The 16,082-nt window shown below is 44.2% G+C and overlaps 1 protein-coding gene across 1 annotated transcript in view; it reads left to right on the forward strand.

The window, feature by feature from the left end:
* The window catches only part of ACOX2 (acyl-CoA oxidase 2), a 256,635-nt gene that overhangs the window by 208,637 nt on the left and 31,916 nt on the right, over positions 1 to 16,082 (forward strand). Inside the window, exon 11 of the mRNA XM_069206549.1 lies at positions 3,417 to 3,522. Within this exon, the coding sequence (XP_069062650.1) occupies positions 3,417 to 3,522 (106 nt within the window). The remainder of the gene's footprint in view (positions 1 to 3,416; positions 3,523 to 16,082) is intronic.

Below are 16,082 nucleotides of genomic sequence, written 5' to 3' on the forward strand. Positions count from 1 at the left end.
TCCTTCATCCCCGGCCACCTAAAGTGACCCCAATGGTCAGCATATTGACCTCCAGTTCAGAGCTCTAGAGGCGTCATTGAAACTGCCCAGCTGACCTACTGCACTGGACCTGCTTTGACCTCTAACTGGACCTGCCTGAACCCTGCTGGCCTCTTCAAGAGTGGGTCCCTGATCTCCAAGAGGTGCCTGACCAGGCCCTGGGCCATTTATGGCATCAGAATGCACTCTTTTGGAGTTATGAGGGAAATCTTTGAGTTTTGGGGCTCTGCAACCGCCAATGGGCCCATTCATGCCAAGGCCTCCCTGCCATACCGACCGCCAACGCGAAGCTCTGGTAAAACCAACTCTTAACGCTGCAGTGATGACTGTCCATGATGCTTTCCCTGCTCCTCGCGGCCTCTTCCACAACGAACCAGACTCTTTGCGCTGGAGTTTGAAAAAGTAACGTGACATCAGGACAAACCATGTCACTGTATCCAACATGTCCTCTACTGCAGTTGGCCTGAACTTGTGACTTTTCCCAGTTCGAGCACCACCAGTTGACTGCAAGTGGCACTTGGTGCTCTTGACCTTTATACTTGCCATATCTTTGAAATTGCATATCTCCGGTTCTACTGATTGGATTTTGTCATTTTTATGCAAATAATGTTTATAACTTTTACTCTACTTTTCTAAATTGGTGTGGGATTTTTCTTGTATTGTGTTTTTACTTCATTACTGTTTGTGTGGTGCATAAATACTTAACATGTTGCCTCCACGTTAAACCTGCATTTGTGCTAAGCTACTAGGCGGTTAACTTATGCCCACGTTAATCTACTGACTTTTGTGGTTCACCCCATTAAGGAATGTGGCTGTTACTTGAGAAGGGCTCACTCTCCCCCCCCCCCCCCAACCAGCAACCCAGTTTCTTACAGGTACCTGTTACTACACCTTGCATTTACTGTGTAAGGGCTGATTGTTTGGCAGTTGACTTGTTATCAATACTCAGTTGTGAGCAAAGAGGCCTGACGTATCGAAGGATTTTACCTGTTCTGTGTCTATAGGAATATTTGATAGAAGATATTGGCCAAGATTCCTAAAAGCCAGACATTTCATTAATCAGTGACAGTGCTGAACAGTGCAACAAACATATTTTTAATATTCCTAGATTCTCCGCAATGCATTTAATAATTAGATCAGACCTCAAAGCATACTACTAAATCCTATACTATAATTTAAGCCAGCAAAACTGGAAGAACTAAAAGGAAAAACATTTTAGTGATACCTTAAACTACAAAACAAAAGCAGACTAATCTTAGACTTGTCTTTCTTGCTGTTGCCTTCTGTAACAAAAAGCCACACTGTGTTGCCCCGTCAGAAATAAATAAAAAATAACACATTCTTTTTCACTCTATTTTCATTGACTAACATTTTAGTTTTGCAGGTGGTGTATTTTATCAGTGTATATGTTTACACTGATAAGGACTATTTTGCTTTCACTGTGGTTTTTTATCAGTTATTACAGGTTTAAACCTAAAACAGGAAAGCCTAAGCATATTCTTTTCAAATGACATACAGCTTGTGGATGCACAACTATCGAGTTGTGATGGAATTTACAAGAATGTCAATAATGTACTGTTTAAAAACAAAGTTGTCTCTTTGATGTGATGTTGCTGCCCTAATATGTTAGCCTAATGCGTGTATAATTACTCAAGAGCAAAAAAAATGAAATTCAAAACACATCTTCAATAGTGTACTACATACACAGAGCTGACCGCGATGTTCCCTGTTGTTTCAAAGTTGTGTGAGACTAAAATGCTATTACCAAAGGCTTTATCTGAGCAGGCAGTCTTTGTGGACTGAGGGGCAAGGAGCAGAAGAAGATATGTGGAAGAACCAGGGAAAGTGACCATGCCAGTGCTAGTCACGAAGTAGGCTCATGTCATCTCATTACATAGCCACGTAGCTTGTGGAGGATCAAAATTAATAAGGAGGTTTTTAGCGGGAGAAGCATGGGGCCACACAGCTGAAGCATGAGGAGCACTTTAGATGTAATGAGTGCTTGCACGAGTAACAACACCTGCAGAGTCTCTGGGCGTGAGAAGGAGTAGAGGAGCCCCCATGGGATGCAGCAAGCACGCTTCTAGACGCGAGCAGTGTGTGGTGACACACTTTGAATGTCACAAGAGCAGAAAGGGAATTTAGGGCCAGATGTTCAAAGCTTTTTTTTCTTTTTTTCACAGAATCGGGCCGTTTGCAACAAGAAAAAACAATGTACAAACCCAATTTTGCGATTCAGTGAGCTGTTTACTGAATCGCAAAAAGCGTTTGCGAGTCTCAATTAGGAAGGGGCGTTCCAAGGGAGTCCCTTCTTTATTGCCGTCACAGTGGTATGTATGATTGTTTTCTGATGGTAAATGCGGTTGCAAAACAATCACAGTTAACACCAAATTCAAATTGGTACTAACCCTTTTGCAAACGGGAAGTAAAAATATTTTTTCAGAGCAGGTAGTGGTTCCACGGACCACTGCCTACTTTGGAAAAAATGAAAAGAAAACTTTTCATTTTTTTTGTTTGAAACGCATCCCGTTTTCCTTTAAGGGAAACGGCCTGTATTTTTTTTTAAAACTGCTTTATTGAGAAAGCAGTCACAGAGATGGTGGTCTGCTGTCCTCAGCAGGCCACCATCCTTGTGAATGTGGCCTTTCCCAATGGGGTTGCAAATTGCGACCCCATTGGAAATCGCAAGCAGTGCACGTAACACTGTTGTACATTTTGTTTTGCAACAGGCAATTTGTGATTCCCAAACAGATCGCAAATTGCGATTTGCAAAACAAAAGGTCGTACCATCTCCCCCTTGGTACTGACACAACTTTGTGTTTGCCAAATAAAAAACGTATACACCTTGCCCATTCATTACTGCTTTTGGTGTCTTATGGACTGGCAGCAGCAAGAATCAAAGGAAAAGAACAACTTTTTCATAGTCACTAGTTCACTTGGTCACAATTTAAACATCTGATATCCACGTTAAGTGATCCCAAACTATAAAGGAGAGCCCTGCAATACAGTGCAGTAATACAAGGCAATGCTGACTGAAACCCCCGTCTGTATGTTATGTTGTATGTGTGCTGGCACAAAATCTAGAAAACCGCTAACACAGAGCATAGCCAGACCTAAAAATGGTACATGAATGTATACAATGAAGTCCACTGTAGTTGAAAAAACATGTTGTCTAAAACAAGAATATTTATATGGTTGGCATAATTGATGCTCAGTGTCAACAAAGCAAAGCTAAAAAAGAAAGACTATGTTTCCGAGAAAGTTAAAATGTCACTAAAACTTGTAGGTACTGGTGTGCCAATGACATACACCATTCCTGTTGTACAATCTCCTTGAACTTGCATGAGTATTAAATGCTGTTTTGTTTTTACTTCTAGACTCATACAAAATGCAGCAAATCAGCTGCAGGCTTTAGTGAAGGCTGGAGCTGAACAATATGATGCCTGGAACAGAACTTCAGTTCAACTTGTTCAGGCATCCATGGTTAGTGTCCGCTTGGAATTTACTTTGTTGCATTGTTGGATTTTGTTTTTCTTACATATTCTATCAGTTACAGTATTTATATCATGCAGAGGCTAGCCAGATAAAGTTTCTTTTTAGAGTCCTGGAGAGAAGGATTGATTGCATCAAGCGGTCAGTGTTAACAGAGATATGCAGTGACATATTAACTTGAGGTGTGTGATATTGCTGACGATTGTTATTTTATTTTTTTTAAATTGTGTCGGGAAATCTCCAAATATAATGAACATGGTGATTTTTAGTGTGTTATATTGCGACAGAAAAAGTATGTTGGGCTACATTTTGTGGTAAAAGGCACACACATTTTTGCAGAACTTATTTACAAAATATTTTACTGGGGACATTTAAGACCTTAATATACAGCTACAATTGTGTGTGTAAAGTGTCCCTCAAACACACAGGAGATTTTTGCCATATGTTTAAAAGGCAAAAAACATTTTTCAAGAATCTCAAACTGTTTCAGAGTTGGCCACCTCTAAGCTCAATCTGACAAAATATCAAAGGAGTCCAACGCTGACCAGAAGGTTGTGGTGAAAAGAGTTAAAGGACCCACAACATCTCCAGGTGCTCATTGGCAGTCAAACCTAGTCTTCAGGTCATCTGATGCAATTGATGTCTTAAATTGGTTGGTTCTTTTGACTGCGGCAGTTACTAAGCTCAGGTCTTTAGCAGGTCAGGGAGATGGGCTGAGCCATACAGACAGTTATGCAGCAGATGGTGCTTGAAGGCATACTTAGTAAATAGTTTTTGTAGAATGTAATTTTCTTTGAGAAAGCCAAAGGTCCAGCAGTGGATATCAAAGTCTCATTATCATTCAGGTCTGATCAGTTCTGTGTTTGACATAGGTTCTACTAGGATGAAATTTTGCACTTTGTGGTTTTGAATCACATAAACTAGGTCAAAATGTATGGTGCTTGCCACACTTAGAAAATCTTGATCAAGACTAGGGGAAAATACATGCATTTTGTGTGCCCAAATATCACTTGCTCCTTTTATACCAGGATGCAAACATGATCTGAGCAGACAAGTTCTGAGTTTCAAGGCTATGCCTCTGCTGTCCTTCTGACGCTGTGCGCTCTCCTTGATTCTGCAATTATGGCTCAGTAAGTCAATACAGGCTGTCAACATCTGTCATCTGCAGTACACAAGTCTCATTCTCAACCAGGCTGTTAGACTTGGCATCCCTGCAGTGGTCTCCCCTAGGTCTCCCCTAACTTTTTGCCTCTGTTTCCTAGGTTGTTGATGTGTGCTGGACTCTATTTTTGCTGTTTTTGTTACTCTGGGCACTTTGCCACTGCTATCCAGTGCTAAATTGCAAGTGCTTCCATGATTGGTATATTTGATTTACTAGTAAGTCCCTAGTACAGTACACTAGAGGGGCCCAGGGCCTGTACATCAAATGCTACTAGTGGGCCTGCAGCACTGGTCGTACCACCGACATCAGTAGCCCTATAAATATGGCTCAGACCTGCCACTGCAGTGCCTGTGTGTGCAGTTTTTAAACTGCCAATTCGACTTGGCAAGTGTACCCACTTGCCAGGCCTAAACCTTCCCTTTTCTTACATGTAAGGCACCCCTAAGGTAGGCCCTAGGTAGCCCCATGGGCAGGGTGCAGTGTATGTTTAAGAAGGTAGGGCATATACTAATGTGTTTTCTATGTCATAACAGTAAAATACTTCCAAATTCGGTTTTCACTGTGCAAGGCCTATCTCTCTCATAAGTTAACTTGGAGGCTGCCTTTAAATATTATTAAAGTATAGATTCCCTTTGGGAGCAGATAGAAATGTTGAGTTTAGGGTCTCTGAACTCACAATTTAAAAATACATCTTTCGGTAAAGGTTGTTTTTAGACTGTCAGTTTGAAAATGCCACTTTTAGAAAGTAGGCATTTTCTTGCTTAAACCATTCTGTGAACTCTGTTTCTGAATTCCCTGCCTGGGTCAGTTTGACAGTTGGGCTGTTTGCACCTCTCCTCTAGACAGTGACACAAAGGGAGCTGGGGTGCAGCCTGCATATCCTGATGAGCCATCTCTGCTGAGAGGGAGGGGATGAGTAGTCACTCACACCTGAAAGGGCTGTGCCTGCCCTCACACAATACAGTCTCCAACCCCCTGGTGTGTGACTGGGGCCTGGCCTGGGCAAGGCAGGGTCTTACAAACAAGAGCGACTTTACTTTGAGTTTTGCCTACTTCAAAGGTAGAAAGGGGTATAAGTAGTGAATCCAAAACCTCTGTAGATTAGATCACTTCTGGAATCAAGAGGAACCTCTGCCAAGAAGAAGAGCTGAGAAGTGCTGTCCCTGCCTGTGACTGTGCTTTGTTGGGTTATCCTGCAGTTGCTGCTTCTGCCTATGAAAGGGGACAAAGACTGGACTTTATTGTGCATTCCTGCTTGAGAAGAATCTCCAAGGACTTGAACTGAGCTTGCCTCCTGTTGTTGAAGTTTCAGGGCCATCAAAGACTTCCCCTGCCAGCACTTGGACTCTCTGCTGAGATTCCTGCCCTGCCAAGTAGTTCCCTATCTAGTCCCTGGGCCCTTGAAAGGTGAAGTTGGATGACAAGAACTGAAAATCCATGCACAGACTGCCATGCGGGGAGATTTTTGACGCACCTGCCTTAACGCGGCTGATAAACAATACGCTGCTGGCTTCGTGGCTAAAATCAGTGCTCCACCTACATCGCGGCTGGAAGATCGACGCATTGCAGCAGGAGAAATGACACGCAACACCACCTTACGGAGTCTGATAACAACGCAAGCCCCATGCATCGCGATTATCTGATACCGTGCGACCGGATTTTCCCAGCGTCGTCCCTGGGCCTCCATGTCAACCCGACTGCGCTGATACGAGGTGCCTCGTCTGGAAATCGACACATCACTCTCATGCGAGAGAGGAAAAATGACGCATCGCTGACCTGATGAAGACGGAAATGACGCACAGCCTCACTTGCGGGCAAGGAATCGACGCATCGCTGACTTTTCCGACACACACTCGCCCGTGCGGCTTTATTTTTTACGCTGGCCCGGTACTTTGTGTAACAACAGCATTCTCACTGTTTTCTAAGGATTAAGACTCATTCTTTTGAAAATTCATTTCTTGACTTGTGTATGTTGGATCTTTGTCGTTTTGGTCTTGTTTTGTTTAGATAAATATTGCCTATTGTTCTAAACATGTGTTGTCATTTTGTAGTGGTTCAAGTACTTTACACATTGCTTCTGAAGTTAAGCCTGCCTGCTGGTGCCAAGCTACCAAGGGGGTGGGCGGGGGTTAACTGAGGGTGATTTGCCTTTACCCTGACTAGAGTGAGGGTCCTTGCTTGTACAGGGGGTAACCTGACTGCCAACCAAAGACCCCATTTCTAGCACAGGCCGACTGAGCTATCCTCCCATTGTCTGTAAATTGAATACTATTAAACTAGGTACAACACATTTTCTTTACTGTGCTTATGAACAATAAATGAGTAGTATTGATGGCAATATTAACAAGCATTAGCAAAAACATTAAGTCTTGCCTGCAATACTGGGTCGGAGACCCACTGGCTGTTATGCACACATTGACTTGTGCACCAGCAATCATGGAATGGTTGAAAAAAGCATTTAAAGATAAGCATCCACTGCTGAATTACTTGCGGGCAGTAGACAGAATGAGATGGGACTGGGGTGGAGCTCATGTTTACATAAAAAGAGCAAGGGGTGGGAAGAGAGAGAAGTAAGTAGAACAAGAAGAGAGAAGGAGAGAAAATAGTTCCTCGTGATGTCTGCAGAGATATGATACAACTCATACATTTATACATACCACAGTGAGGATGAAATGCTTCTGTAGCAGGAGAAACTCAAAAATGGGGGGGAAAGGCATTAAATGAGGAGCAGGGAACTGAGATAGACAGTAATGCCATCCAGTCATGAGCAAGCCTACTCTAAGTTTATATTGGATACAGTAGGTCTTCTGCCCACAGACAGTGAGACCTAAAAAGAAGATATCATTCTTATTGTTATTATTAATACCCAGACACTCGGGGTTCCAGCAGAAGGGATACAAAATATCCTTAGCTGGTAACCAGAGTACCGCACTGTGGCTGGAGGTAAATTAGGAAGCTAGTTTTTTCTCATTCCGTCTGCTGGCTCAGGCCAGAGATGACATTGTTACTAGTGAGGACAGCTTTGCTACGTTCTGCGACAGTGAGCAAGAGATTCGTCTTCTTGTCCAGTACTACTTACTAGAAAGTATTGTAACAAAAATGAGAGACTCCGGAAATCTCATCGAAGTAGAACACATTTAATGCAAAATAGTGGGGAAGCACATTTTACACGCTGGCCGTCCAGCCTTCTGGTTCGCAAGTATAGGGGTATTGCACCTACTAACAATTGGTACCAAAACACCCTGCTTAATCCGATCAGCAATTGTCAGTCGATTTCCGCTTCAGTATTAGGTTTGAGAGGATACTGTGGATTATGGGGTAATTGTTTCATCGGATTTATTTTTATTTTCACAGGACCTACCGATAGAACGCACCCCACATTGTTGGCCCCTGTAGACAATAATGTGGCTAGCATCTGAGCAAGCAGTTTTGACACTCCTTTAGACATTTCAAGGCTATTGGTAAAAATACTGACAGTCTGTTTCCCATAACACACCAAGGGCCTCATTTCCCCTGCTGGATTGGATGCTGACGTAGACTCCATCAGGCCTACAGAAAACAGTATAATTCATTTTTACAAGCTATCCCGACCCAATTAATTGTCTGGTGAAGTAATCATTTATATTACAATAAACAAAGGGACTTTTCTGATCTACGAGGATCATGGTATACAGAACACAATCAGCACCTTTCTGGCTGTGTTAGTAGTCAGGAAAAGAAACCTGTGTTACCTGGTTAAATTCAGACGACCCCTTCATATGCCTTTAAACATATCACGTAGAGCACAAAACAATCCATGCAAAGCAATGAATGATGAAGACGGTTAGACTTCACCTCAATTAAATTCATCATGCTAACACTACCCAGCCAAATCAAGGGCAGTGTCCCACCCCAGTGTCCTTAGAAGACCTCTCCATTACCCCTGGACTCAGCATCTGCCTTCGTCAAAGTCTGAATGAAGGCAGCGCCCAACAAATAATGCACCAGGTTCTGTGAAATAAATAAGACACTCTGAAAAGGTCCTGGAAGTCAGTCTAACCCATGTTTAATAGAACACGGGGAAGCATCAAAAATATTCTAAGTGCGATTTGCCTTTTCCACGCACCATCGCTCCACCGGGTGAACAATTTTCATCATACAAAGAGCATAGAACAGGACCATGATTAAACAGAAAGTTTAGATAGTAAAAAACAGGCATCAGTCTTCCTGTGAGAAGAATATTAGAAGACTTTAAGATCAAGCTACAATAAAAATGCTGACCACTACTTTTGCCATTGTCACTTGCCGTGCCAGCTTCAGAACAAGGCTATACTTACTTCAAGAGTTAGACTAAGGGCTGATTACAACCTTTGCGGAAGGGATACAATGAAGTCCACTGAAGTTGTATGGTTATCCCGTCCTCCATATTACAAGTTCCATTATATCCTATGGAACTTGTAAAACAGTGGGCAGGATATCCGTCACATTTATGACGGAGTATCCTGTCTGCCAAGGTCGTAATCAGTCCCTAAATCTGCAGTGTACAAAACTAAGACGGCAATGCATTTAAAATATGTGTAAATGCACAGTAATGCACAGGCTTTAGTCTGCTTAAGCAGGTATAAGAACATCCTAGGTCTGAAAACCTTGCTTGTCATTTTTGTAGAGCAATAGTATATGTATTTATATATGTATATATATATATATATATATATATATATATTTTTTTTTTTTTTTTCTTTTCAATTTTGAGAGATATAAACATCAACACAGAGCCGAGTTTAAGAAGCATATTTACTCCAGTTCAGACTTTTAGGGTAGGATGGGGCACAGGATGGTAAGTCATTCTATGTATACTTTTAAAATCTGCACACTACCTACCCGGAGTCTCTGCCAAGTGCATAGGAGGATTTAATTTTCTATCTGAATGTAATATAGTATAAAAATGAATTAATAGATCTCTGCAGCCAGAAAGGCATCCTGGACCGAAAGACATCCACTGCTTAGCAGAACCAGCATTTACAAAGTCAATAGGTCGTGCCTATGCCAGATCTATTGGCGCTGCCAATGTTTTTTTAGCCATGTTGCAAATGGCAGAAAGTAAAGATAAAAGCTTTATGAGACAGCCATCAGTGACTGCGTTATAGCTTTTTATTTTCTTGCAGCTATGCTGCACTGAAGCCAGAACTGCTGTATAATCTATAATGTAATGTCACTGTAGATGTATGGTTTAGGGGATGCAAGGGAGTCTTGCACAGTTACCTTTTGGGCCACCTTCATTTTTAAATACATTTTGCAACAAACGTGTAAAATGTGAAAAGGTTTCTTCAAAAATTCCAAAAATTTATTTTATTCACACGCAGAACTATTTCATCTTAGTAGTAGCAGCACATCAGACTAAATCAGTGCAAGTATTTTTTCTTTAAAATAGTTTGCAAACATGAATTTTGAAAAGTTCATGCTTCAACCCATCCCGACAATGCCAGTAGTGAACTAAGAGGCAAGTCAGTTATGTGCACTCTTAGGATGGCCTGTTTGCTATTCTACATGGACAACCTTTTAGTAAAATCAAATGTTGGAGATGTTTTCATGCAGCACACATCCTATAGGTATGTATTTCAAGATCGTATTATATGAAAAAATAAAAAACAATCATTGGCGAAGCCAATTGGTTTCACCCAGGTGAAATCTGTTGTCTTTGTCAATGTTTTTTGTACATGTTGCAGATAACTATACAAAATATGTAAAGTAACAGAAAGAGCTGCTGAGTTGGAGAACTCGGCTTGAGTCTTGGTGTTGGCTCAACATCCTGTGATCCTGGCAACATAATGGAATCTCCCTAGTGCCATAAAAAGTGTCTTTGTGCAATATAACTAGTGCTCTTATAAAGTGCTGAAATACTTTATAGAACTTTTAAGTGCTTTTCATAAAAGCTTCTCATACTGTGAAAAAACATTATCCGTTCACTTTTAATGTGTGCCAGTATCCTAGGTGAGAAGAGGAAGCCTGCAAGGGAGGAAGACCGTGAGAGAAGGGAGGAGGGGTCAGGAAGTGCGGCAGTGGAGGAGGCCGCACTCACACAGCACCACAGAGAGCACTGGGATGGCAGACAGTCGCTAAGGAGTGAGGAGATATCAGCCATAGCTAGTTTCAAGGTGGGGGTAGTAGTAAAATAAAGCAAAAATCGGTGTTCAGTGTGTTTCCTAGAAATTTTAGTCCCTCTGCCATTGCACCTGCTGCACCATTCAAACCATGACCCTAGTGCCTGCAAGGAACCTGCACTTGTGACTGCTTGTTTAGTAGTAAAATATATAGCAATAATCAGTGTTGAGTGGGTTTCCTAGAGCTTTAGGCTCTTGTGCCACTGCACCTGCTGCACCATTCAATTGAAAGAAAATAACCAGAAGTGGCATTGCGAAGCTAGGGTAAGAAAGCTTCTGAGAGCTGTCTTACAGAAAAGCTTTCAGTTCTGGCTTCAGGGATAAATTGGTTACTTGAAGCGCAGGCTTTGCCTTTTGATTAATTTCTGCACATTCATCAACACAGCACTGAAGTAATTTCAACTGCAGCAGGCAGGGCACCATGGTCACAAATTCGGTCCAACTGGGTGTCTGTTTCCGGCTCTTGAAGACTCGTTAATATCACTACCTTTGGAGGTCTTAGGACCCTTCTTTCCTGTTTGAGCCGGTATAGCATGCGGAAGGATACCCTGAAACACGCAGAGACGCAGTGCGAGCCTGGGTGATGCGGGGAGGCATAAGTGAGAGCTGTGGTAACTGTGGCCATAGTGTCTGGAGCTAGGCCTTCTTCGCAGCGGCAATTACTGGCGGATTGAAGGCAGTCCTCCAGCAGACCACAGGAGCACCCAACGGGGCAGCCAGCACTAAAGCTGAAGCCTCTGCTGAAGTGCACCGTGAGGCATCAGGCACAAGGGGCAGGAATGATGGGTGAGGGCCAGTGGGGGTGCTGTGTCATCACTGCCCTTCTGCAACTTCTCCCCCTTCTCCTCTACCCCTCCCACACGCCATCGGAGCCATCTGAAGGTGAACAACGTGGTGGAAGGCAACCACTGCTAAGAGTTTGCCCCAGGACCTCTCAGAAGCTGCCCAGCTGGAGCTGGGTGCAGCTTGCGGGGGCTGGTGAGCTTTTCTCGTTCCTCACTCTAGGATCTCACTCTTGCTTCTTCTCTTCACTGTCCTGCTGCAGGGGGCCCCCTTTCGCAAGCAATAAGTTGTGCCCTGTATTGGTCTAATTTTCCCCGCAAAGGCAACAACTTAATTTTAAGCCCCCTTGAAGTTCATTCAAGGGAGCCGCCCTAATTACCCATCCTCATGGGATCCAAGAGAAATCCGGCCCCCTGCTCAAACTCCTCCACAAAGGGGAAAGTAACTCCGACCTCAGCCAGTACAATGAGTACCCAGAGCACTGATCAGGTGTGCTCACCTTCAAAATCGTTAACCAAGGCTCCTCCAAAGAGAGCCATCACAAAGTTCTTTCAGTCTCTTCCTGGCTCTGAGGGTTTAGTAGCCGTCTCCACCACTGACTTTCAGAAGGCGATGAAGCGTCTCTTTTAACGGTTGGACCGAGCATGGTAGGATGGCCTGCTTGCCTCAACCCACTTTAGTTCAACGCAAAACGAAGGTCACAGTTGTGCCCTGGGATTATGGGCATGTCTGAGCATCAACTTATGGCAGGCTTTTAACACCTCTTTTAACTCTCAAGCATCGGAGCACCTCAAGCTAGACTCCACAAACTCTCAAAACTTGGTGTGCGTGGGATAGCCTTAGTAAAAGCGAAAAGAGAACAAGTAATTGCGTCACAAATCCATCACCATAGCACACTTGGTTCTGAGGGGTCAAAGTCCAAATTCCAGTTAATTTCCTCCAGCCTCTTCCTGACCAAGACTGGCCAAGCCGCCGAATACACTGGTATGGGGGAACTGACAGCCTCTTTCTTACAAAGCCTTGAGACTGAAAAAGAGAGAACACTCAAGCTAGCACCATAGTTGTTTAGAACGCCTGAAGAGACAGGGTCTTCCTTCCCTGGAACGCAAGCCTACAAAACTCAATAAATAAAGCAATGATATGGCAGTCAACAAAAATGGAGCTTCAGATGGATCTTCTGCAATCTATTGTGCAGCGCCTGGTGAATCTAGGCATTAAGATCGACTCCACTGAAGAGAGAATACAAGGCAACCTGGACAATAAGTTGTGCTCTTGTTCCTGAGCAGTTATAACTGATAAACGGGTAACACTTCCTGAGATTCTTAGTGAGATTGTCACCACACTCAGAAGCAAAGATGTCCCTTTGGCACCTTCCAGCCTGAGTGCCTACTGCAAAAACATCTAAGGTCCCACAAGTGTAGAGGGGATACTCCCCATTTCAAGTTCAACAAATTGGATAGTCCACCGCTCTATCAGGACCCCGTGGCTTCTGCAGTATGGTCTGATGCGCCAGATCCTCAACTACGCTCCAGCCCCTCCTCCGAGGTGGAGCTTAAAGGTAACAACAAAAATGAGACACCATCCAGCTCCGCATCTCTAGAGGCTCTGATGTCTAGGCGGGCCAAGAAAAAGCTGAGGAAGCAGAATAAAAAAGTGAAACTAAAAAGAGCGGCACAGCAGCAACTTCACTCAAACTGCAACATACCAGGAGCTAAGGACTGTGCTTCGTTATACCCAATCTTCCCCTCGAAACTGGGCGCTAATAAACATCTATCAATTGCGGGCATCACTTAGCCCTCTAAGACTCCTCCCCCCGGCAGGAATACACAGGACTCTCAGGCCCTTGGTGAAGCTAGCTCTGATCCTGAGCTTACAAACGAACAAGTGATCATAAACAAGAAGATGGCCTCCAGCACCCAGACCTTCCTGGCATACGATTCGAGTTTGGAACTTCAAGAGGCAAGTCCTGCCTTTCAGTCCGTACATGAACAAGCCTCTAACAAGTTGAAAATGGATGCCAGTAATCAGGTAACCCAGGCATATGACGCAAGTGCCCCACCATTTGTAAACCCAGTAGAGGCTTCTCTATGTCTGCCTTCACTGTCCTCTTCACCCAACAGGCAGCCCTTTGACATTGAAGGTCACTGGTCACTAGCCAAAACGGATTCTGTATGACTGATCCACCAGGCTTGGGCCCTCCTATTCTAACTCAAAAAGTCAGATCGAACCTAGGAGCATCTCCTGCATTAGACAAAGTTTCCAGTGTTTGAGGCAGTGCTCACCCCAAGATACTGCATTAAAGGCTTACATGACATCTTGAACAAGAGTAATATTTTAAGGTTATTCAAACACATACCATCTCTGGTTCATATTCACTCAGAGGATCAGGTGTGGGTAAGATTTCAGAACCTTCTTGGGGACACCCACAGTGAATCAAATTTGGTGGGCCTTCACCACTAGCGCCTCCAATCGCATTGCTCATGGAAGCCCCTCAATTAGCAGAATGGGGGATACCAACAGAGAGGAAGGCAGCAGTCAACAGCTGACAACCATTTCTTGAAATGTGGCAGGTCTCAAGAAACTTTTAGAGGATGAGTCTACTTAATGGCGATATAGTTTGTCTCCAAGAGACATGGGCCAATTAATCTATGTTGCTTGAAGGTTATTATGGTTTTCATGTCATGGCCACAAAACGCAACATATTTAGTCGCCGTTGGGTGGCCTTTCTATTTTTATTAAACATCCCCAAACAATAGTGCCCACTGATGTTTCCAGCAACTCAGACATTCTTTAGGCTCATCAAAGGTTTAAACTATAAGTCTCAAGCCCGTCTGCTGCTAATCAACTGCTACCTCAACCCTGCCAAGTATCAAAAGAATGAGGCTTTGGCTTGGCCAGCAAGAATGACTGATGAGCTGTTGTTCGCATATGATTCCCTCTAAGATGTCATAAATAAAGCATATTATTTACACAACAAAGTGAAAAACATATATTGTTAAATTGTGTTGCAAGGTGGCTGGCTCTTTCCTGTGAAAAGATCTTATCCTCTGCTTGACAGTGAATGGGCCATTAACAGTGTAAATTGCCCAACACCACCATATGTTATGCTGAAGGTGAGACTGATATGCGGTTTTGTACTTTGTTCCTAAAAAGGTAGTTTCACAAATTAATTGGGTTCACCAAAGAAGAGGAATTTTGCAAAAAACGTGTTAAATATGAAGTCAATCAATCAAAGAAATTTATAGAGCGCGCTACTCACCCGTGAGGGTCTCAAGGCGCTTGGGGGGGCTTGTTAAGGGGGGCATGGAGGGTCACTGTTCGAACAACCATGTCTTGAGGTTCTTTATGAAGAGCAGGAGGTCTTTGGTTTTGCGAAGGTTGGTGGGGAGGGAGTTCCAGGTTTTGGGTGCGAGGTAGGAGAAGGACCGGCCTCCTGTGGTGGTGCGTTGGATGCGGGGGACTGTGGCTAGGGCGAGGTCGGCTGATTGGAGGTTGGGTGTGGGAGTGTGGAAGTTCACTCTTTCATTGAGGTAGGTTGGGCCGGTGTTGTGTAGCGATTTGTGTGCGTGGATGAGGATCTTGAATGTGATTCTCTTGTCTATGGGGAGCCAGTGAAGGGATTTGAGGTGTGGTGAGATTCGTTCGTGGAGGGGGAGGCCAAGGACAAGGCGTGCGGCTGTGTTCTGGATTCTCTGGAGTTTGCGTTTGAGTGTGGTGCTGGCATAGAGGGTGTTACCGTAGTCTAGTCTGCTTGTGGGGGTGGGTGCGGGGCCTAGGGCAGTGGGCCACCAGGAGTCATCCCATGTGGTTTTGTTGGGGCCGAAAATGATGATCTCTGTTTTGTTGGAGTTAAGCTTGAGGTGGTTAGTTGTCATCCAGTTGGCGGTGTCGAGGAGAGCAGCGTGTAGGTTGGTTTTGGCGGTGGTGGGTTTGCGGGTGAGGGAGAGGATGAGTTGGGCGTCATCTGCGTAGGAGAGGACAGTGATTCTGTGTGATCGGAGGATGTTGGCTAGGGGGATCATGTAAATGTTGAAGAGTGTGGGGCTGAGGGAGGACCCTTGGGGGACTCCGCAGATGATCTTGGTAGCGATGGAGTGGAAAGGTGGAAGGCGGACTCTCTGGGTCCGGTCGGTGAGAAAGGAGGTGAGCCAGTCTAAGGCTTTGTGGTGAATTCCTATGTTGTGGAGGCGTGTGCGGAGTATGTGGTGGCAGACAGTATCTAAGGCTGCGGAGAGGTCTAGGAGGATGAGTGCAACGGTCTCGCCTTTGTCGACTTTGGTCCTGATGTCGTCGGTGCATGCGATGAGGGCGGTTTCCGTGCTGTGGTTCTTGCGGAACCCGGATTGTGAGGGGTCAAGAGTATTGTTTTCTTCGAGGAAGTGGGATAGACAGGCGTTGACAAGTTTCTCGGCAACCTTGGGGAAAGGGAGGAGGGAGATGGGGAGATAGTTGATCTCCGGGTCTGC

This window comes from Pleurodeles waltl, chromosome 9 (genome assembly GCF_031143425.1).
Source record: "Pleurodeles waltl isolate 20211129_DDA chromosome 9, aPleWal1.hap1.20221129, whole genome shotgun sequence".
NCBI classification, from domain to species: domain Eukaryota; kingdom Metazoa; phylum Chordata; class Amphibia; order Caudata; family Salamandridae; genus Pleurodeles; species Pleurodeles waltl.